Consider the following 22,250-nt stretch of genomic DNA (forward strand, 5'->3'; position numbering starts at 1 on the left):
TTCCTATGGAGAACAACTCGAGACTAATACTCTCGGTTATTTTTATTGGGTTGGACTTGTGACAACCAAAATTAAACTTTGATTGAGCATTACTTGTCGGTTTGGAACTATACTTGCAACGAAGTTATTTTCTCTAATCGAGAAGAAATTCTTAACCGACGATTCTGCTCCATCACAATCCAAAAAGAGAAATCACATTGTTCAGCATTCGTCTTCTGAAGAACAAATTCAATCCTATGATAGGTAAGATACTTCGTAAAACTATCTTACCCTTTATCATTAAAATTATATTTGTTAACATGTTCTTTTGCATGTACTGTCAGAACTGATATTGGAACTGAAGTATTACAAGAATTCTTAAGAGAATCAAAAAAGAAGAAAACCAATGAAAAGGCTACTGCACAAGGTTTGTTATATTTGGGTGTATATTACTGATTTTAAGGTGTTTTGGTTGCTGATTATTGTTTTTGGTTTCCCAGGATGAAGGGAGTTGGGCTGCCATCGACGGAAGGTCACTATGACTCATTCGAAACGTAAGATCCTTTATTTGATAGAATTTTGATATCCTGATTTAACTAAATAATGTTTTTACTGAATGAAGTTTATTCTATGCTTAGAATGCCGGAGGTGAACTTAGGAAGCGAGAGTGATCCTTTGTTTTAACGACAAACTAACCAAAGCAGCGTAAACAAACCCGCAGATAGCATGTATTTTTTGTTTCTAATATTGGTTGCTTAATTCCTTTTTTACCATCTGCTTCTAATTTTGTATATATTTTTTTTAGCAAAAAAAAGCCCTTTAATGTTTTATTCAAGAAAAAAAGGCAGAAAAAAAAATCTGCAACTAAGTAAGTTCTCAAAAAATAAAGCATGTGTTTCTTTTCAATTCTTTAGGTGTATGACATTATTTGGGTGGATTTTAGGTTGAGATTGGAAGAAGAATCGGTCAGTGACCCAGCTCAACAGAAGATGATCGTTGTTCGGATGGAGACATATTCGCAATCTGAACTGCTTGATATGTGAGTTTTACAACTAAATTTCGACCTTCTAATAATGTATTTTAAGGGAGTTTCTTAACTTTTTATTTTTGTCTTATTTAGAGTTCCGATTCAAGTACGCATGCCTATGTCCCAGACAACAGCAGTAAGCCATGTGCCACCAGTTGAACCATCCCCCCCAAAGTCCCCAAGTGAGAAAATTAATGAAGAAACAACCAAGTGGTAAGGAATGATATTTGAGTGTATTTGGTTATTATTTGGGTGTATTGTTTTCTTATTTAGGTGTATCTCTTTGGAATCTTTTTCTCTTACCCTACAGCACTCCACAATCCCAGAAACCTGCTGAAAGCACATCCATAGTGCCACCAGCTCCATCTAAAATGTAAGTTCTACATAATATAACTCTCTTTCGATAATATTCATCTATTCTTATTCTTATAATAATATATATGTCAACATGCAGTAATCCACCCCCTGAAGCCACTACTACATTAATGATGATCTTCAACACAGCATCCTATATAGCAAAACAATTTTCGGCGCCGTCATTCAGCCTCGACTTCACTGATTCAAGTCAAGAAGAAACCTTGACTCAAGGGGGCAACCAAGATCTCAGAAGGAAAAAAAGTCCTGAGACACCTATACTAATTGAAGAATTAGAGGAGCTGGTGAAGAAAATTGCAAGCGCTGGGGTTAAGGTAGCAATGGACTTTGCAGAGGGTAAAAGTCCCCCGCACGAAAAGCAACCTGCCGACCAAATTTTTAAAAAAATTGAAGCTCCTACAAGGAGTAAGGAATTGTCGGCTGAAATGAAAGAGAAGTGCTACCTTTGGGCCACAAATGTAAAGACATACTGGGATGGAAGTACTAATGAGTATGACCCAGTGTGCACCCTCAATGCCCAAGAACCATTGATACTATCAAAAATCCATTTTGCATCTCTAGCAGCTAGCAAATATATCGAAGTTGAGGTAAAATTACGGCAAGATTAATTATTTAATTATGACATGTGAATGCAATGTTGATTGATTTAATTGATTTGAGTTTTTTTTTATAGATTGTCAATGCTATGTGTCTGATTCTGAACAAACAAAATATTAAAAGATTTAAAGAAGAAATTTACTGTCTGCCCCATAATATTGTGGTAAGGTGTATTGGACTCAATTTTGGGTGTATTTGTGTAATATTTTGGGTGTATTAAATATTTCTTCTGGTGTTTCTCAAATACTGCGGAACATGGCTATTGGGAATCATGGCGGTGGCGAGTTCTTACAGCCAAAATAAAAAAAGCCATTTATGATTGAGGACTACAAAATGTTCATTCCTTTTTTGGATTTGAAAAAATTGGCATCGCATCCATATGTAACTTTTCTTTCTAAAACTTCTAATCATAATTCTTTTGTTTATGTGCCAATTAAACTAATACTTTTCAATGTGGCCATACTTTAGATATTTGCACCTGTTTGCTATACGGAGCATTGGTGGTTATGGGTGGCTGATGTTAGAAAGAAAAAATTTTGTGTCCTTGACCCATATCACAAGATATGTCCCTCCAAACCTAGAATGATGCTTAATAAATTTGTTGTAAGTTGATTTTGTCTTTTGTGTTTTAATATTTGGGTTATTTCTATTCAAAATAAGGTGTAGTATGTGATCCTTTAGGTGTATTCATTTATTCGATTTATTCTTTCTTATATTTTGCTTTCTTTTTTGTTTTTAGGGGTATGTGATTTTTCGAATGAGGGTATATACTGGTGGAACCTCTCAAGAAAAATGATCGTGAAATTGAACTGCCATACATCAACATTTCAGGGCAAAAGACAAGGTATAAATCTTTCTCTCTGAAAATTGTGTTTTCTGTTGCTGTGCTATTTTAATTTGCTAATTTATTTTTGGTTTTGAGCTATGATTGTACTATTTATGTAATGAAATGGCTTGAAATTATCGAGCCTCAAAATATTAAAAAGGGAAAATATGACTGGGACAATTGGACATAGGTAATTGTGTTTAAAACTGTATAACTCTCTATTACTTTACTAAATTAACAGAGTTCATTAAACGCTTATTCTTTTAAACTGTAGGCGGAGGTGGACCACTTTCGAGTTGAATATGCTTCACGAATTTTGTTTCATGAGATGAATCGAGACAGAGATACAGCAATTAGAGAAAGTGAAGCAATAAGATTGTCTAAGCCATCTGCAGTGTTATTGAATCCATATTGTCAAATAGAATCAGATGATATTGACAGTGATTAGTTTAAGTGGTGTATAGTCTTGGAATAGTTTGAACAATTTTTATAAATTTTCTGAATATTTAATACAATCTTATTATAAATTATTTTTGCATAAATAAAACTGGCTGTGCTGCATTCAAAAGCTGGCAATTACAGGTTCAAAAAAATAAAAGAAAACAATACTATACGTGCTAATACGCCCATTTTCATTAATAATATACCCAAATATAGTCGGTATACACCCAAATTGAGTACACACATATTTCCATGAAGAAACCAACAAGGAGGTATGGAAATTCTAGAATTTGATTGTATATGTATAGTAAATTTAAAACAAATAAATATAAACAAAACACTAATTTCTAACACAAACAGCAGCATCTGAAAAATATATATAAAAAAAAAAAGAAAATGTCAAATATAAGAGAATGCAGAAATACACCCAAAAAATTAAATGTTACACTCAAATAGTGTCACTATACACCCAAAATTCTATCCCCTGCTGCTGGATCCCTAAACTGATAATTCATAACATGTCCGTGATATTGGTTGGAATTCGGTTGCACCACTGATGCAGTATCAAAAAGGTTTACCTGCAAAAAATAAAATCACATATTACCAAAACTATTAACAAAAAAATTAAACAACACTATTAACAAAAAAATTAAACTCAATTACCACCTATTTAAAGAACATCACTTTTACCTCGCTTAGAGGTTTCGTTTTCTTCTTCTTTGAGGCATTTGCAATCTGTTTGTCCAACTTTGAACCTAGCATATTTTTTGGACGTCCTCTTGTTCGAACCCTTGGAGGGCTTTGAAGCTCATTAACGGATTCCAAGTTAGCATCTTCGTGAGATAACGAACAAGTTCCCTTCCTTTTGGCTTTCAATTCTTCCATCTCAACCACGACGTTATCGTAGGCACGGTGCAGAATGACGGTGAGCTCCTCAGATTCTGATGCAAATTCACATATATTTTGCGAACGAAACATCAATTTGTCAAACCTCTTGCTTCTTAGTGCCAACAATGGCTCGTCGTGGCTGCTCTTGATGTGTGTGGGTCTCCTCTTTATATTCTTGCTCCATCGTTCTAATAAGTATCTTGTTGACACTTTGGTTACTCGTTCAAAGCTCAACACGCTTAGGGAGTGACGACACAATATCCCTATTGACTTGAATAATAAACACTAGCATTTCACTTGGGTTGCTACCGAGTCGTACGTTACTGTAAACTTGTTGAATGTTGAGCTAGAAACTTGTTCAGCAACTTCGTATACTGAATAGCCTAAAGCGGAGTTCGTTAATCTTGTGATGTAATTCACCTTCCCTCTGAATTGTGCTTGGACTTCCCTGAACTTTTGCTGAGTGTACACATGTTGAAACTGGGCTTCTATGGAGGATTTTGTTGTACACGGTAGGGGTGCACATGGGACGGGTGAAGCCGGGTTTGATGTGACCCAGACCCGGCCCGAAATATATACCGGGTCTATTTATTAGACCCGAACCCGGTCCTAGACCCGATGAAACCAATACACTTTCGGGCCACAATTATACCGGGTAAAAACCGGGTGAAAACCGGGTGAAAACCGGGCCGTTAACATTACATTACGTTGATACCTTCTTGTAAGCTAGCATGTAAAAATATCCAAATTTTCAAGACTTCAACCATTATTTAACATGGTAAAATTCACTTAGAAAAATATAACAAGAACCAACCATTCTTCAAAATTAAAGCATAACCACAATCAATACTAAAGTATAACCACAATCAATACTAATATTGTCTAATAATACCAAATATTTAAATCAATACAAATAACACAATATTATGCATTAGTCTAAAGTCTTATGCATTCTAAACATAAAACATTAACTTATAGTTTTATAATGACTAATAACACAAAATATTAAGATTTACAATACTTAAATTCCACATAAGAATAGTCATGATCCATCACTAATAACACAAAATATTAATTGTGTATGATGACCGGGTCACTGGGCCGACTTCGGGTGACCCGAGCTATGGCCCGGACCCGACCCGAAATAATGACCGGGTCTATTTTTGAGACCCTTACCCGACCCTAAACCCGATGAAATCACACCAAATTAGTCCCAAAAGTGTTCGGGACCGGGCCGGGCCTTCGGGCCGGGCCGGATCTGTGCACCCCTAGTACACGGTATGACGGTTTGAAAATCTGCAGCATCCGATTCTCTCTCTCTTTGCTCCCTACTTTCAAGGCAATTATCGTATTGTTTGATGAATTGGATAAGTGAGCTGTTCCGCGTAATGAACTTGTTAAAAAAATGCATGCATGCTCTCGCTCCTTTGTGTGCTTCTCATCCCGACGCAGAAGTGGTGATCGAGATAAATTGGAATCCATATATGACGGTCTTCGTATAGCTCTGCAAAATACACCCAAATTAGACTATAATACACCCAAAAATATGTAATTTATACCTTTGCTGCAGATTTTAAACGTCATTACCTGAAAGCCACTTGTTGTCCACAAGACCATACTTCAATAGAAAATCATTCCAATTCCTATCAAATGATTCTTTAGTATGAGAGTTCCAAACAACATGGCTCATTTCTTATTCGATTTCTATGTGTCTCTTGTAGCTATTTAATTTGCCTGAATCTTTTTCATGATGTGCCAGATATACTAACGGTGAATTGTTGTGGGCATACAAGCCTCGATAGCCATTTGCATCGATGCGTATTGATCGGTGAGAATCTCTTTCAGAGCATTTCCTCCCATGCAACGAAGCCAACATTGAAATAACCATTTGAATGATTGAATATCTTCATTTTTCATCAAAGCGCATCCAAGAAGTGTTGACTGACCGTGGTGATTTACTCCGACAAAAGAATCACAAACCAAATTATACCTGAAACAGATTACGACAAAATAGAATTAAAATCATTAAATGCACCCAAATAATTACTTTATACACCCAAAGACCTCGAATATACAACTCTGTAGCAAATTCATACAACAATATTAATTCAGCATCATAAACCAGAACAGCGTATTACCTGTTTGTATTATAGGTGGTGTCGAATGAAATAACATCTCCGAAATACTCACAGGTAGCTCTGCTCCTTACATCCGCCCAAAAAGCAAGCTTAATCGACTGATCATCCTCGAGTTCGAGATCGAAAAAGAAATTCTGATTCTTTTCTTTCATTCTTAATAAGTATTTTCCAAATTTTTTTGCATTGTCTAGTTCCAAAACATTCCGCACTTCTCTCGTGATGTAATTTCTCACGTATTTTTCGATAAAATTTAACTCGCGGTGACCCTCGGCTGCTGCAACAAAAGATTGGTAAGTTTTGCTTGGTCTAATACTGGCTTCCTCGTTATTCTCTATGGTACGACGCACGAACATGCTTAGTTTCCTGTGTTGTTTGAGCATCTCTGCTTGATTTGGACAGCAAGAATGTGAATGATGCAACACGACATTCGAAATTATCTAAACACCAACGTCTTTCAATATGTGTACATAAATTCTTACAGGACAATTTAAACCAGCAGAGAGATTTGTCTTCTCGGTGAGAGATATTTTCGATTTCCATTTTTCCTCTCTGCTACATGTAATCAATTGATTCTTAATTTTGTTTTCCTTCTTATTTGTGCTTCGAACTCTTGTAGAAAAACCTGTAGCCTTCGCATAATCCTTGTAGAATTTTGCAGCATCTTCAAGGGTGTTAAAATTCATTCCAACCTTGGGAATAAACTGCTCATCAACAATACAGAGGGGCTGTAACATACACCATATTAAACACAAGCATAAACTATATAATTTAAATACAACTATAAAACCATCATAAAAAATAACAAAATCAGATTCATGAATCATCATTAAACAGAAACTAAAACAATTCAACTAAAAGAATAAGATAATTCACCCTCAGTCAGATGAAAAGTCATAAACTGTAAATACACCCAAACTCTCCTAAAATACACCCAAATATTCCTGATTTACATCCGAACGTCTGATATAAAATACAAAAATTCATCAGAACTAATACATTAGATTCAATTCAAACAAGGAACAATGAACAACAAATTTCACAGGCAAGGTTCACGCATTATTCAGCTACACAATCATAAACTACTAACTGGATTCAAATTCAGATTCAATTATTAACTAGAATTAAACCACACCTCAGAAACTTCATTGGATTCAAATTCAAAATCCACTTCACTCTGGTTCAGCTGAAAATCTTGTTGAGTTAAGAAATTAACTAACATGATTAATGATGACAAATATTATTTTATTGGGCTAATTATCTAATTAGTTTTGATGATTTTGTTTAAAGTGTTGCAACCCACTATGGAACAAAATGAATCTGCTGATGGGCTGTATAAACAAAGGAAGCCCAAAGAAATCAAAGCAAAAATTCAGCTGGGTCAATTGGATCAAAGCAAACATAAGCCCAATGAAATTCTCTCATGCCAATCCCTCTAAAGTGCTTTCACCAAAGGCAACGTTCACTTTTTCACTTCGGTCAGAACTCAGAGGAATGAGAGAGAAAGCTTCGTTCTTCAACTATTCACCAAAGAAGAAAGAAAGAGAAGGATTAAGCAAGAAAAGTTGAGGTCTAATCACCCAAATCAAACTACATCAAGCTAAGTCAGAGGCTAAAGGTGATTTATTTCCCTTTGTATGCATCTTACTTTCTTCCCTCCTTCTCTAACTCTCTGCTACTTCTTTTTTAGATAAATGAAAAAAGTGATTTCTGAGACACACTGCTATGAATCAATGGCCAAGATTGTTTCTTGGGGACCAAGTAGTATCTCAAAAGTTCAGATGTGGGATTGCCATTGAAAATATTTTTTCTTTGCTATTCTGAGGACTCGGTCAAGAAAAAGGGATCTGTCTCAAAATTTCAAATTGGGGATTAATGAAAGAAAGTGAAAGGCTAAGTTGATAGCACACAGCTCGAGGAGTTGACTTGGAAAAGAGCAACTAACCAACATGCAAGGAGATACAAAAAGAAAAAATTTTGTTTCTGCTGAGGTAAGGAGAGAGAATCAGCGTTTGAAGTTCATGTTCTGAGAAGTGTTCTTTGAAGAAGTTCATCAACTTGGACAATGCTTCCTAATCAAAGGAGCATTCTGCCAGAATGAGGAACTAAATCAGAGTCAAGCAAATCTGATTCATCACATAGCAACAGAGGCTGTTGAAGCATCAATTTCCTTCATGTTTTACAGATTGTACTTTTAATTTTCAATGTATATCTTTCTGTAATTTCTTGAGTGGTAAAAGGCTGAAAGGGAGAGCTTAAGAAAAAGCCAAAGAGTGAAAAAGGCTGAGTGATACACTTGAGTAAAAAGCCTAGAGTGATTACAGATTTCTATAGGTTTGTTTTGTGTCTTGTATCTTGTACCAGTGAGGTACCCCTTTCTTAGTTGGGTAAGCACTAAGAGTGAAGAGTTAGGTATTAGCATAACCAAGTCAAGTTAGGTTAGAACTTGAGTGTGAAAGGATTGTGTCAATCCTATGAAATTGGTGTATGTAATACTTTAACTATAGTGGAAATTCCACCACTGTTGTGGTAGAGACTGGATGTAGGTTGCATTGCACATGGCAACTGAACCAGGATACATGATGGTGTCAGTTTCTCTCTTTCCTTCTTTGTTCTGTTTTCTGATATTCATGAGACAAAATGAAATTGTCTCATAAATTTTTCGCTGCTGAGTTCAAATAAATTCAGACTGAAAGTTTGTTTTAAAAGGATTATTTTATTAAAGTAAAAGAAGGTCATAGATTCAACCCACATTCTCTACGCCTTCTACAACCTTCAAATATGAAGTTGAATCATCCATTATCTTCAAAACGATTATAGAGCTTGATTTCAGAAACAATAGAAAAGGAGAAAAACGAAGAAAGAGAATAAAGAGAGAAACTTACGTAAATGACGACAGAAAAGGCAGAGAGAAACACACAAAAGAGATCGAAAGAGAGAAGGCAAGAAAATGCAGAAGAAGAAAACGAAATCCTTTCGAAGAAGGAAGTAAAATATTCGCGCGTTGATTGATTGAAAAATCTGTTAAGAAAGTGCGTGAAACATACGTGTCATAAGAGAAGCGTTTTAGGACTAAGAAAATTTCAAGACTTGTAAAACTTATATAGTAAAAAAGTTTGTATGTAGAAATTAATTATAGCTAAAATTACTGATATAAAATAATAAACTCTACTCACTCTTTAGTTTTTTTTTTCTTTCTGTAATTATAAACACAATCTTAGATTGGCAACGCATAATGAATACTTGATAATAAAATATAAAGTTGTAAGATGATGAGAAATATAATCATTTATATGGATATATTTTTTATTGGCAACTACTCCAATTAAGATGCCAAAAATATTTTTTTATAATAATTTTTATTTAAAAAATATAACTTATTTGTTTGACCACATACACTTTAAATAAAAATAATATTTTTATAATATATAAAAATTAAACCTTATAATTTATCATCTAATAGTTAAAATAAAATATTTTTACATGATGATAACGATAAAATCTTCATTAGAGTAACTCCCTCTTTTATTAGTCTGTGTGCAAAAATTTGTAAAACATACAAAATTTGGTGTATTTATTAACTATTGGTTATAAACTATTGACCCTCTTAAATTTCAATTACTGACTATTAATAAAAAGTAAATTATCTGACTTATCTTTTATTTGTACCAATTATATAATTTTTGAATTTAGGATGTCTTTGTTAATAATAGATTATACATTATCTAAAAACTATTTATGTTTATATGTTATATACATGTTAATTTCTTCCAATCTTTTGTTTGGTAATGGAATAAAGAGGCATTGAGCCTAACTTTTAATATGTAATTATGTATATAGCGTGACCATATTACCATAAGACCACTTTTAACGAAAAAGAATACACTATTCTTTTCTACAAATTAAGAATACTCAATAAATAAATTCACAAGTAATAGTGGAACTATTAATTAAAGTATGATTCGGTTGAAGGTACAATTTTCTTTTTTAATTAACGGTCTTACATAAAGTAGGGTAAGCACGGGTAGCGGGTACCCAATTATCCGTCCGAATCCGAACCGAACTAATTAAATTAGTTCTAAAATTAACGGGTAATTGGGTCAAATCCGAACCAAACCGATAATTTTTTTTAGTGATTGGTTCGAGTATTGATTTTGGAAGTGCAGAACCCGAACTAATCCGCAAACCCGATCATATATTAATTAAATAAAAAAATAATATATATATATATATATATATATATATATATATATATATATGACTTTTCCATTAGACAATGATTATTCATTATTAATATGTTTGGATTTTAAGGAGTTTAATTTTTTTTTGCCAATGAGTTATAGCTCAAATAGCATAGTCTCTCCATACTCAATTAAGAGGTTGCGGGTTCGAGTCTCCTATCTTTGGTAAGAAAAAAGGAGTTTAATTTTTAATGTATTTTTTGTTTAACATGTTTGGATTATTTCTATTGATGTTACATGTTTATTGTACTAGTTGAATTTTTAAGATAAAAATTTGGTTTTTTTTTTATGAATTTCAAAGTCATCGGATACCCAATTACCCAAACCGAATCAATCCATTCTTAATCAGTTTGGTTTGGTTCGGGTACATTTACAAAAAAAATGCAATTCCGAATCAAACCAAACTAATTACATTTTGATCGGTTCGGTTCTAATTTTACCATAAACCCGAACCAAACTGACCCGTGCTCACCCCTAACATAAAGAAAATAATTTTTCTATTGTATTTTTCGACTCCACAAATCAAGAAATAATCTTTCTCAAATTTGAGTTATATTTAAAAATTTATTATTGGCCAATAATTTTTTACACACAAAATAAAATTCATATATCTGGATAATTATTTAAAAAGATAAATAACTTAATTATTTGATTAATTTAAATTGACTTTTTTTGGGTTCATTAGAGAAAAAGTTTGCTTTTTTTTTGTTTCGGATACTGTACAGGCAAAGTGGACGACCCTCCTAAATAAGTAAATTTCATTCCCATCTTTCATCTGTGCCAATTTACATTGGTAAAAAAGTTCTCTTTAAATAGTGTCTAACAGAAGAATACAAGACCAAAATGCACTAGTTGAAAACAAGCAGCCACGGCCCAAGGTTGGTTTTCATTTTTCACCAATTAATTGTACGGAAACATCAAACACTACAATTGTTGTCATTTTCAAAGTTGGTAAGATAGGTTCACCTAATTTTTTATAATTCTTATTTTTAAATTCTTCTCAAATTATCAAAACTATCATATAGTCACAACCTTGTATTATTATCTCCGCTTAAAAGACGTGTTTTACCTTAATTTGCAAGGAAACAAAATCAAAGTAGAAAAGTTGATTAAACCCTTTTGATATTATCATAAATTAAACAGCATTATTCCCACAGTCAAATTTTCATTGTTTGCCGACATTGGGTTAACGAACAAAATATTCTTTCCAATGGGCCAAGTGTTTTTCATAGGCCCACATTTGAAAACGACCAAGACTAAATAGTGACGATGAACTCGCACATAGGACAAAATCCATCTACCAAGACCAAAAAAAAAATAAAGAACAAAATTCACATCTACCAAGGAGAAAGTGACACATGTCAAAAATGGTTTTTGACATGTGACTCTGTTGGCCCTACTGTACAGTTGCCTAACAAGTAATGATACCCTTCTCCATTAGATTGGCCAGCTCAAAAGTTTTAGCAAAATAACACGTGTTTAAATCTGGCTCTTTAATTTGCTGCGCTACTCCACACAGGACCTTACTGTGCACTACACTCTCTGCCCATTGAACCATCTTCGTCAAGTTCATTAAGAATTAAAGAACACAAATTGGTATATTTTGTAGAGTATATAATATAAAAAGTTTTCAAATGAATGTTTCAATAATTTTAATCGTTGATTTTAATTAATATATATTATATATATCTTTTATAATTTAGATTAATAGTTAAAATTATTAAAACATTGATATAATTAGTACATTTAAAATTCTTCTTATAATATAGGTATTTTAAGAATGATATTTTTTTTATTATTTCATTACCTTAATCCATGCATAATTAGACTCAAATTGAGTAGTTATTTCTAGTTGAAGCTTGTAGTAATTAGTAAAAATAAAAAATTGAAGGGATTTGCCGTGGCACTGGATTTGACCATTTCATAATGACACAAGCAAGTTGAATTCTTTGTATTTATTTATTTATTTTATTATTCGGGGGTACACAAATTGACATCCAGAGGATAAAATGGCTCCAATTAAGGGTTGCATTTAAGTTGGTCAATATGATTGCATTGGAAGATTCAGGTTTGATACTTTGATTCAAAAGCCATAAAGCCCACCACTTTAATATAGGATTCTTTTTCTATTGGATTTGGATTTGGCCCTAAATTTTGGATATATGAATATTTATATGAAGATGAATTTTAAAAGGGTCGTTCTACGGTACAGATACAAGTTGATACAGATATACAGATATTTTCTCTCTTTGAATATGAGATTAACACGTGGTACTGTGTTTCAGAGCTTGTCTGCTGCCTTATGTTAGCTGTGGATCGTAGCTGAGCCAACTAACGAAAATAGTGTGATTTAAATATAAGCTGATAGACTTGCTGAAGTGGGCTTTGGCAGTGAATTGGGTATCTAAAAACTGAATTGGACCCAAAGCCTTTTTTTTTTAATTTGTTAATAGGAGGAAAAAAAGAGAAACCAGGTGTACTAGCCATGGATACTAAAATAAAAATGAAGATCTTCTCCCCAAAAATAAAATCTTAGGTTGCAGGGAGACAGATACAGCCGCCATCGTGGTGCTGTGGCGGAGGTTGACGTCTGGAAACCGATTCTGATCGAAGTCACGGATTCATCTCGGACTTCCCACTTTTCCCTATTAATAAGAAAAAATTTTTCAATAAACCTGCCCGGACAGCCGAGTGATAAGCAACTGTTGACAAAACTGCCATAATGCTGCATGACTTGGCAATGTTTTCCATTTTTGTTAGTGCTTGTCCACTTCTTTGCATTGGATCCGGAGGAAGAACTGGAACTAGTATGGCTCTAGCTCTTAGGCATTCAAAGAAGGCGTCGATGAAGTCTAGACCAGGCACATAAACAACAAGAACCTTGTCCCAAGACTTGATAACCGGCTTTTGGCTTGTTAAGAGCTTATAAGCAATGCAAGATGCATTAAGATGTTGTTCTGCATAAGTCCTCTGGCCTATCGATGCACCTTTTTCATTAATCCAAGTGTAAATTGTTCTGTTTTGAGTAATAGGATGAGTTCCCCATTGCCTTAAATAGCCATCCAAATTAGGCAAATTAGGAAAAGGCACTCATAGGCGTGGGGCGGCTGTCGGCGAACTCGTATGCATCAGCGACCACGGTATGGTGGGGAGACCTCCGTTATGGGAAGCGAAAAGGAAATCTGATCGAAAAAGGGGTGGAGACGCCGCGTTCTTCACAGGTATGACTACGGCGGTAGCACGAAATTTCCGATTGTGGACTGCCGATGATGGTGTTGCCGGTGATGGGTGATGGCAATTCTTCTTGTTGCCCGTTGTGGAGCCTCTTGGTCACCCACTTCTTCTGGTTGGCGATGAGTTTCGGGTCTCTCCTTCCACTAGATGGAGCAACAACTTCACTCCCTTTACAGTGATAAGGGTATTTAGCAATTATAAAAATTAAAAGATACCAAAATTCACATATATTTTCAAAGTTTTGTTTACAGGCCCACAAAAATTATATTTTATGAATCAATCATATAGCCCATGAACCCCAAATTTTAGGATCATGAAAAAAAAAAAAAGCCCAACACTAATACCCCTAACAACGTTTTAAGCTACTCATGCGACTCGGCTTCTGCTGTTACACATCCTGCACCAAGTTCTGCAACTTGTTCAGTAAGTTCTGCAAGCTGCTCTCTCAGGACCAGCACTATGACGCGTGTCATCGTGGTATTCAACCAAGAAAAATCTGTACAAAGAACATCTGTACACTATAATTGACCATTTTAAAATAGCAGTTTGTTTCCATTTTCAAAAAATTATCGAATTGTATTTTATAAAAGCGTGAATTTTGACTATTAAAGATGAGTTATATCTCAAATGATATAGTCTCCCCATAAGATTACAGGTTCAAGTCTCCTATTTTTGGTAAAAAAAAAAAAGATCGCTACAATAAATTAAATAATTGAAACATTTATTGTAAATTTTAAAAAATAAATATTTATGTAGATAAATTGGCCTTAGGACATAAACTTCAGCTAGAATGTCACTTTTTTTTTTATTTTAATTATTTTCACGTATATTTTTTTAAACTTTCATGTAGACTTCATTAGAATTGTATTTTCTAAAATAATTTCTGTTTAGTTTTTTTTTCTAAACTTTATATTTCGTTATCTATCAAAAAAAATATAATACTCCCTCTTTTTAATAACAGGTGTCTATTTTAATGTTATTTTTACTATTGAATTAATTATCGTTTTTGCATTTTTATAATTTATATTTATTAAAAATAAAAAATATTATTTATATATTAAAAAAATTATTAAAATTAGTCATTAATATAATATATAAAAATATATATAATTTAATTTATTTTTAATATATATTTATATTTTAACATATATTTTATGTTAATAACTAATTTTGATAACTAATTTTAATATCTACATGGTTGATTTAAAATATATTGGTAGATGTTATAATTTAAAAAATAAAATTTATTGTATTAATAAATTTGGTATGATACATATTATTTTTTGATTCCGCTTAAATTCATGTGAAATTATAATAGGAAGTGGGGCCCAGAAGAATGCAGCAACAAATAATTGGTGATAGAGTGGCACGCAGCGTATGATTCCCAGCTCGGCGTCGTTCCACAATCATGAAAACGAGCAATCATGATCTGACCTTCCGATTTTGTCTCAGAGACGCATCAACTTATCGATGAAGAGACGAAGACGAAGAAGAAGAACGAAACAACATCTTCATCATCATCATCATAATTCAGAATAAGAAAGCAACGATTTTTTCATATGGCTTTGTCAAAACAGAACTTCACTGGTCTCGTCCTAGCTTTGGTTTCAAGTGCCTTCATTGGTGCTAGCTTCATCATCAAGAAGCAAGGTCTCAGAAGAGCTGCTGCTATTTCTGGTGTTAGGGCTGGTTCGTCAATTCCAATTTCTCATCCTTTTCTTTTTGTTCCCTATCGATTTCTCAATTTATTTCTTTATTTGTAGGTGTTGGTGGCTATTCTTATCTATTGGAGCCACTCTGGTGGGTGGGGATGATTACAAGTAAGCTCCCAATGTTTGTTTGATTTTATATTTGTTAGCTGGATTTTCTGTTACTTCACTGGATATTATTCTCCTCGTTATTGGTTTTGATTTGATTCAATGATCTTATTATGGCTTAATTGGATCAAAAGGGAAAGTTTGTATTAAATAAGTTAGGTTGAAGTCATTTCATTTTGCATTGGTCTCTGGATTCTGGATTTGATATAGTATTGAGTATTGGCTATTGATGGTTATTAGAATAGAGTCAGATTTAGCTGACTTCTTGCAGAATCTATTTCTTTGTGGTTTTTCTTTAGTGATTGTTGGAGAGATTGCAAATTTTGTTGCCTATGCATTTGCCCCAGCAGTTCTAGTTACCCCTCTTGGCGCATTGAGCATTATCGTGAGGTATTCGGCTTTACCTTTTCTTCTCTAGTTGGAGTGAAGACAATATTAACCTCTAACTTCGGCTTTACCTTTTGCATGGCGATGGCATCTGTTAGTGCTGTTTTGGCTCAGATTATCCTGAAAGAGAAGCTACACCCGATTGGGGTTTTGGGATGTATAATGTGCATTGCCGGTTCCATCATTATCGTGATTCATGCTCCTAGGGAGCAACCTATCAAATCTGTTCTGGAAATATGGAGTATGGCAACTCAACCAGGTTAGAATTGTGCTTCCTTTCTTTCTTTCAAATCATTATAGTTCCTTGATAACCAAGGTATTGTCCCTGCATGCAGCATTTCTGGTATATGTTGGATCGGTGGTTGTATTGGTATTCATTCTGGTCTTCCATTTCGCACCAAGATGTGGGCATACCAATGTGCTAGTTTATACTGGCATTTGTTCGTTAATGGGTTCCCTTTCTGTAAGTGAATTAACTTTTCTCTATCTTGTTAAATCATCTGTTAAATAAATAAATAAATAATTGATCTAAACTTCAAAAGTTTGTTTACTCAACAATATTTTTTGCAAAACGCACATATGCCTGAGGAACATGGTTTATTATTGAAAATAATTGGCTTTTTGCTATTTGCTGGCATTATATGTGTAAGACCTGTGTTCTAATAGTGAATTTCATTAATGAAGCTTCAGCTTCCATGTAAGTTTCTGCGTTAAGTTATTTATAAGTACTACAATGTTTTAGAATTTCCTCCTCTTCCATCAGTTATGTGGTGAATTATTTCTAGTGGAATAACTTTTGATATTTATTGTGAAATGTTTTTTTGTATTGAGTGTGCCACACTGCAAAGATAAGATGTCTAGTCTTATATGAAATGGTTGTGATTTTGCAGGTGATGAGTGTTAAAGCCCTTGGAACTTCTTTGAAATTAACATTTGAAGGGAAAAACCAGTTAATCTATCCAGAGACATGGTTTTTCATGCTAGTTGTGGCTTTTTGTGTCATTATGCAGATGAATTATCTTAATAAGGTTTGTTAACTCGATTTCTCTTGAGATTAGCACTCGGGCCTCTATTCTTCTGCAAACATTTTTGAGATCATTTGTGATTGGTGTATAAATCTCTGTTTTTCTGTCAACATGCTCGGAAGTGATGGAATAGTGGCTGATTTTTGAAAATTTTCTATTTGATTTAGCATGTTAGAAAAAAAGAAAAAAAAAAAGGCGGTCCTGGCCCCAGTATTTAATATAATCCATATCTTTAAGTGTGACCAATGATTTATTTAGTGAATAGCAAATTTTTTCTACAACTTGTGAGTATCAATGTATCATTGACTATGTTATAAAACATGTGCGAAGTCTTGCATTGTCTACTCTTATAAGAACGATTCTCCATCGTTTGGGTTTGATTGTAAATATTATACAATAAAGCCGTATCTCACTTGGTGTAGTCGGCTATATAGATCAAATGATGCCAGAGCGCCCTGTAATAGATAATCATATTTGTCATAGATATTATGTTTTTGAGAAAAGAAAACAAAAATGAAGAAAAAAAGGAAGTCATGTATAAAGTTAAAATGAAAATGATGTTTGATTGTTTGTTAGATCAGTTATATTGATAAAACCTCTCAGTGACATAATAATCCATTAAATTCTGTGATGTTTATATTCATATATCTTGTTGAAAATGTTGTCTCAATTTTATTTAGTGGAACATGAATAATTGCCATACTTCATATTTGTTTTGTGAATTACACACAATTTTTGCAATTTGAAATCAACTATGCTTAACTAATGTAACGTAATTGTAACATTTCAGGCTCTTGACACCTTCAACACTGCAGTAGTTTCTCCTATATACTATGTCATGTTCACAACACTTACAATCCTAGCTAGTGTGATAATGTTCAAGGTATCATCAACTAATTTTGGCATTTAACGTAAAATGTTCTTCTTTTCTATGGAGTGCCTAATTAGCTTTCAAAATAATTCTCACAGGACTGGGATGGCCAAGGTGGTGGAACTATTGTTTCAGAAATATGTGGCTTTATCGTTGTGATTTCCGGCACGATATTGTTACATGCAACCAAGGACTTTGATAGAAACTCTTCTTTTAGAGGTATGGTGAATTTGATCATGAGACCTAATTTGGGTACTATTATCGCGTTGGCCAGATTGCTGTCTAGGACCATAACTAATATTTTCTTGATTGCATACCTTGAACCAAATGCAGGTAGTCAACCTTCGTCGCCTACGTTATCTGTACGCCTTTTTAACGGAAATGGAGAATTATTACTTAAGGAAGATGAGGAAAACATATCTCCTGGTAGTATGTGTGCAAGAAGACAAGAATTGTACTAGATTGTTCAATGGTTTGATCCGCAAAAGGAAGTCCCAATTCGTTTAATCATTGAGGGAAGATAAACCCCCTTTGACCGGAGAGTCCAAAGGACTTGTCAAGTAGATGATACCAGAGAGGTAGCTGCATGTACTAATGAAACCATAGAATGATGGGGGATTTCAGAAGCAATGCAGGAATTTTTTCACTGAGATGAGAAGATGGTTGGGGTTCCAAACTTCCGTATTGTACATTGGTGTCTACATTTGCAGGTTTTCTTCTGGCAAACGGTTTTGCTCTCTTTTTTCAAAAAGTAGTGAATATTTCTGTAAGTAGTCACTGGCTTGAGACTAGTTCAAATATTGAACCTAGAAATTTGAGCAGGGAATAGAGATTATTAGTTTGTCAAAACCATCTGCATAGTGGGTTTGTTTTTCCTTTTTCATATATTATTTTTTAATTTTTTTGTTTGGCTTAGCATAAGGATTTTCATTTGTGGCTTTGTAAGTATGATTAGTTCAAAGTTGTAAACAATATTCTTTTGATGCAGTGATAAACAGCTCGTTAATGTTTCTTAATGAATGAATATTATGGCATAAGTAGGTAGGTATGAAGCATAGGCTCATAGTTTGAATTTTGAACATGTTTGAAGAAGCCAAGAAGGGAACCTTTCCTCTAAGAGGTTTGTTCCAATGTACCATACTACCATTCAATGCTAATTAGACACATCTCAAAGCAATTTCCATGGCCTTTCCTCACCTAAACCTTTTTGCCTGTCTCACTTCTCCACCAAGTACAATCTTCTCTTGAGAAAAGACAAATATCATGGCAAGAAGTTCATTAGTTTTGGTAATACTACTAGTAATTGCAAATTACACTTTTTTTTTCTACTCATCATTAAATACTTATTAAATAAAATATGTGTTAATGAAATAAATTTTATTTTTTTATTTATTATATTTTATATCAATCATTCAAATTTATAATTTATGGTTTAAAATTTAAGATTTAAAATTTAGTATTATTAAAAAAAGTAAAAAGGATTGGATTTTAATAAACATAAATATAACAAAAATAAGAATAACTATAATAATTCATTATTATATAAAATTACATGAGATTTTTTAATTCTTAAAAGCAAAAATTAGTTTGACAAGTATCCACGGTTAAAAAAAATAATCTTAATTTCTTAAAACTAAAAAATACGATCACAAAACTTCTTAAGACAGCTTCCAATTGGTATGTACAAAATTTGACGTAAGAAGAAAGTCTTCTCTTCTCTTTTCTTTAAACCCTTTTTTAATTATTTTATTATCAGCGAAGATTTTTTGTCGGTCATTTCTGCAGCGATTCGTGAAACTCAGCTCAACTCGGTGGAAACTCGGTGGTTGTTGTTGAATGGCGAAGCTTGAAGCGAAGCTCGGAATGATAGTTGACTCCGTTGGTAACTTCTTCTCCGGCAAAGACCAGCTTCCCTGGTGTGACCCTGACATCGTCGCTGTAAGCCTTTTGTTTTTCTCGATTCCATTTTCTTCATTCAGAATTGATATCAACTTGTGATTTCTTGTTATCTATTGGTCGTGATTTCAGTCTTGATGTTTAGGTCAAAATCAAGTAAGCGCTTGCAATAGGTTTAGGGTTTAGGGTTTAGATATAAATCAATCACATATCTTTTGTTACCTTAGTTAAGGAGGAGGAATTGCAGCTTCTATGAAACAATTCCCTGTTGTGATGGATCATTGTGTAATCAGTTAAAGCTATAGCTTGGAGCATGATATGTTTCGTTCACAAAAGAAATTGTTGATAACAATTGAAACCTCCTTGTCTTTTTATTGTTCCTTTGCTGCTTTTTATAACTCGAGTTTTTGTGCAGGGGTGTGAGAGAGAGGTTGCTGAGGCTGGGAAGCAATCTGATGAGTTCTTGCAGGAGTGTCTCTTGCGATTATCGTGGGCTCTTGTTCACTCCAAACGATCACAGGATGTACAACGTGGGATAGCAACGCTTGAAGGTGGCTCCGAATTTCCTTACCTTTTGAGTTTTAAACATAAGAGTGTATATTCTGCTTAGTATTGCTGTTGAGTTCTGTTTTTTCATGCAATTTTGATTATCTCAACATGACACATGAATGCCAGGATCTTTGCCTAATACATCCGATCCACTACAGCAAAGGGAGAAGCTGTATCTTCTGGCTGTTGGATATTATCGAAGTGGTGACTATTCAAGGAGTAGGGATCTTGTGGAGAGGTGCCTAATGGTATGCTCTATAAGCAAATAATAAAATCTTTAATCCGTCCTTTTTTTCATGGTTAGATCAACCCCTTTACTTATATAGCATGCTGATTTTAGTGTTATTTTAGTTAGAAAAAATCACCTCCTGGCAAGTTCTGCCATTGATTTAAAAATAGTCCCAATAATCAGCAGAATAAGCTGAGGTGTTTCATTATTTATGAATGAATGTTTTAGCAGAGGTCCTGATTTTATTTTGTGATTATCTTCCAATATAAATTTCAATGTATACCTGCCATTTGTATCCTGTGTTACTACATATACATGAGACATCATATCTTGAAAAAGAATCTGTATCTGTATATTTCACTGTAATAATTTCCTAGTAGAAAGAAGTACAATATGATCTGAGTAGTTAAGCTTTACTGTTCTCTGGTGAGTATTGTGAATTTGTGATGTTGAGAATTTCCTTGTCATTATATCTAATTAAGATTAAACCACCTTGAACACACTCAGACGCACATCAGATTTTAAGTTAGAACTCTGAAAGAGGGGGAATTGATCACTAGAGTCATGCATCTTTCTATGCTTCTTTTCCTTTACATATACTTGAGTCTTCGGTGCATATCATTACATGCTTTCTTCCGCAGATTGCACCAGATTGGAGGCAGGCAGTGACACTCAAGAAGGCAATTGAGGATCGGATTACAAAAGGTTCCAATAAATTATTTTGATAATTTCACTAAACTACTGCCTTTGTTTTCATTTTGAGAAAGAGAAAATGGGGTTTGATATTCACTCTAATATATAACACTGATACGGTTACTTTTTCACTCATTGCAGATGGTGTTATTGGCCTAGGCATTGCTGCAACTGCTGTAGGATTGATAGCAGGTGGGATTGCAGCAGCAGTGTCTCGCAAGAAGTGATAGAATCCTTGATATTTTGCTAATATATGCAGAGGCAGCAAACTTTATATATGTGAATTTGCTGGATACTACTTTTTTCCCTAAGAACCATTGTGTCAAAAATATACGTTGTTTAGACCCTACATTGAGAGATATTGCGTGTGAATGAATCTGTAGTTTCTATCTGATGTTATCTCTTTGTAAATCATATTCCTTTTGATTGAAAAAAGAAAGGGTTGCATATTGCCATGTTCACATAATGGATTCTACAATAGAGTTTATAAATATATGCATATGCATGATGATTAGATTTTTGTATTCATAGAGTTTTTTTTTAAATAAAAACAAAAAAATAATATATTTTTATTATATCTAATTGGCGAATGCGAATACGTTTTGCGAAAATTACTCTCTAGAAAATGACCTACATACAAATTAACAAGTTTCGGATTTTTTATTTTTTAATCTTATAAAAAGTATTTAATCTTATTAGTAGAATTTTTTTTAATTTAAATTATTGATATAAATTAAAATTTGTTTAATTAACAAAGAATATAAATAAAGTTCTAAACGAGTTTAATTTGAGAACTTTACAGTTTATACAACTTATGATCATTACCAGACCTATCATTAACTACTTAGGACAGGTTGTGATCCAACTACAGCTAAGTTGCTGTATGTTCCCAAATGATCTTATTACATCTCTCAGATTAGCTGCTTCCTCCCACTGCCCTGCAGCTGCATAGATTCTTATGATCTCTTTCCAGGAGAAATTTGGCAAATTGTTCTTCCTATTGATAGATTACCATGCACCGTCGCGCAGGCGCTGAACGA

The 22,250-nt window shown here is 33.6% G+C and overlaps 3 protein-coding genes across 5 annotated transcripts; all 3 read left to right on the top strand.

Moving 5' to 3' along the window:
- The first annotated feature begins 479 nt into the window (after positions 1 to 479).
- LOC140181031 (uncharacterized) lies at positions 480 to 3,377 on the top strand. Of its 2 annotated transcripts, XM_072223329.1 has the most exons (8): positions 506 to 533; positions 618 to 707; positions 923 to 1,018; positions 1,100 to 1,219; positions 1,317 to 1,379; positions 1,461 to 1,968; positions 2,718 to 2,822; positions 3,079 to 3,377. In XM_072223329.1, coding segments are annotated over exons 2-7 (846 nt in total). In that variant the 5' UTR covers positions 506 to 533; positions 618 to 705; the 3' UTR covers positions 2,775 to 2,822; positions 3,079 to 3,377. The 2 variants fall into 2 exon arrangements, with proteins under 2 accessions (XP_072079429.1, XP_072079430.1); XM_072223328.1 differs by lacking the exons at positions 2,718 to 2,822; positions 3,079 to 3,377 and adding an exon at positions 2,055 to 2,359 and having other exon boundaries at positions 480 to 533.
- Positions 3,378 to 15,065: 11,688 nt separating this feature from the next.
- On the top strand, positions 15,066 to 18,880 carry LOC112765483 (probable magnesium transporter NIPA3). The gene is made up of 9 exons (XM_025811382.3): positions 15,066 to 15,432; positions 15,507 to 15,563; positions 15,860 to 15,950; positions 16,046 to 16,206; positions 16,283 to 16,410; positions 16,838 to 16,975; positions 17,763 to 17,855; positions 17,942 to 18,062; positions 18,177 to 18,880. The coding sequence occupies exons 1-9, from the start codon at positions 15,303 to 15,305 to the stop codon at positions 18,302 to 18,304; spliced, it is 1,047 nt and encodes a 348-aa protein (XP_025667167.1). The 5' UTR covers positions 15,066 to 15,302; the 3' UTR covers positions 18,305 to 18,880.
- A 517-nt stretch (positions 18,881 to 19,397) lies between these two features.
- LOC112765916 (mitochondrial fission 1 protein A) lies at positions 19,398 to 21,692 on the top strand. Of its 2 annotated transcripts, none has more exons than XM_025811782.3 (6): positions 19,398 to 19,538; positions 19,629 to 19,781; positions 20,155 to 20,290; positions 20,415 to 20,536; positions 21,159 to 21,222; positions 21,352 to 21,692. In XM_025811782.3, exons 2-6 carry the CDS (start codon positions 19,680 to 19,682, stop codon positions 21,435 to 21,437), a joined length of 510 nt encoding a protein of 169 aa, XP_025667567.1. In that variant the 5' UTR covers positions 19,398 to 19,538; positions 19,629 to 19,679; the 3' UTR covers positions 21,438 to 21,692. The 2 variants fall into 2 exon arrangements, with proteins under 2 accessions (XP_025667567.1, XP_025667568.1); XM_025811783.2 differs by having other exon boundaries at positions 19,398 to 19,520.
- The last annotated feature ends 558 nt before the right edge of the window (positions 21,693 to 22,250 follow it).

Source organism: Arachis hypogaea, chromosome 17, assembly GCF_003086295.3.
Source record: "Arachis hypogaea cultivar Tifrunner chromosome 17, arahy.Tifrunner.gnm2.J5K5, whole genome shotgun sequence".
Lineage (NCBI taxonomy): Eukaryota > Viridiplantae > Streptophyta > Magnoliopsida > Fabales > Fabaceae > Arachis > Arachis hypogaea.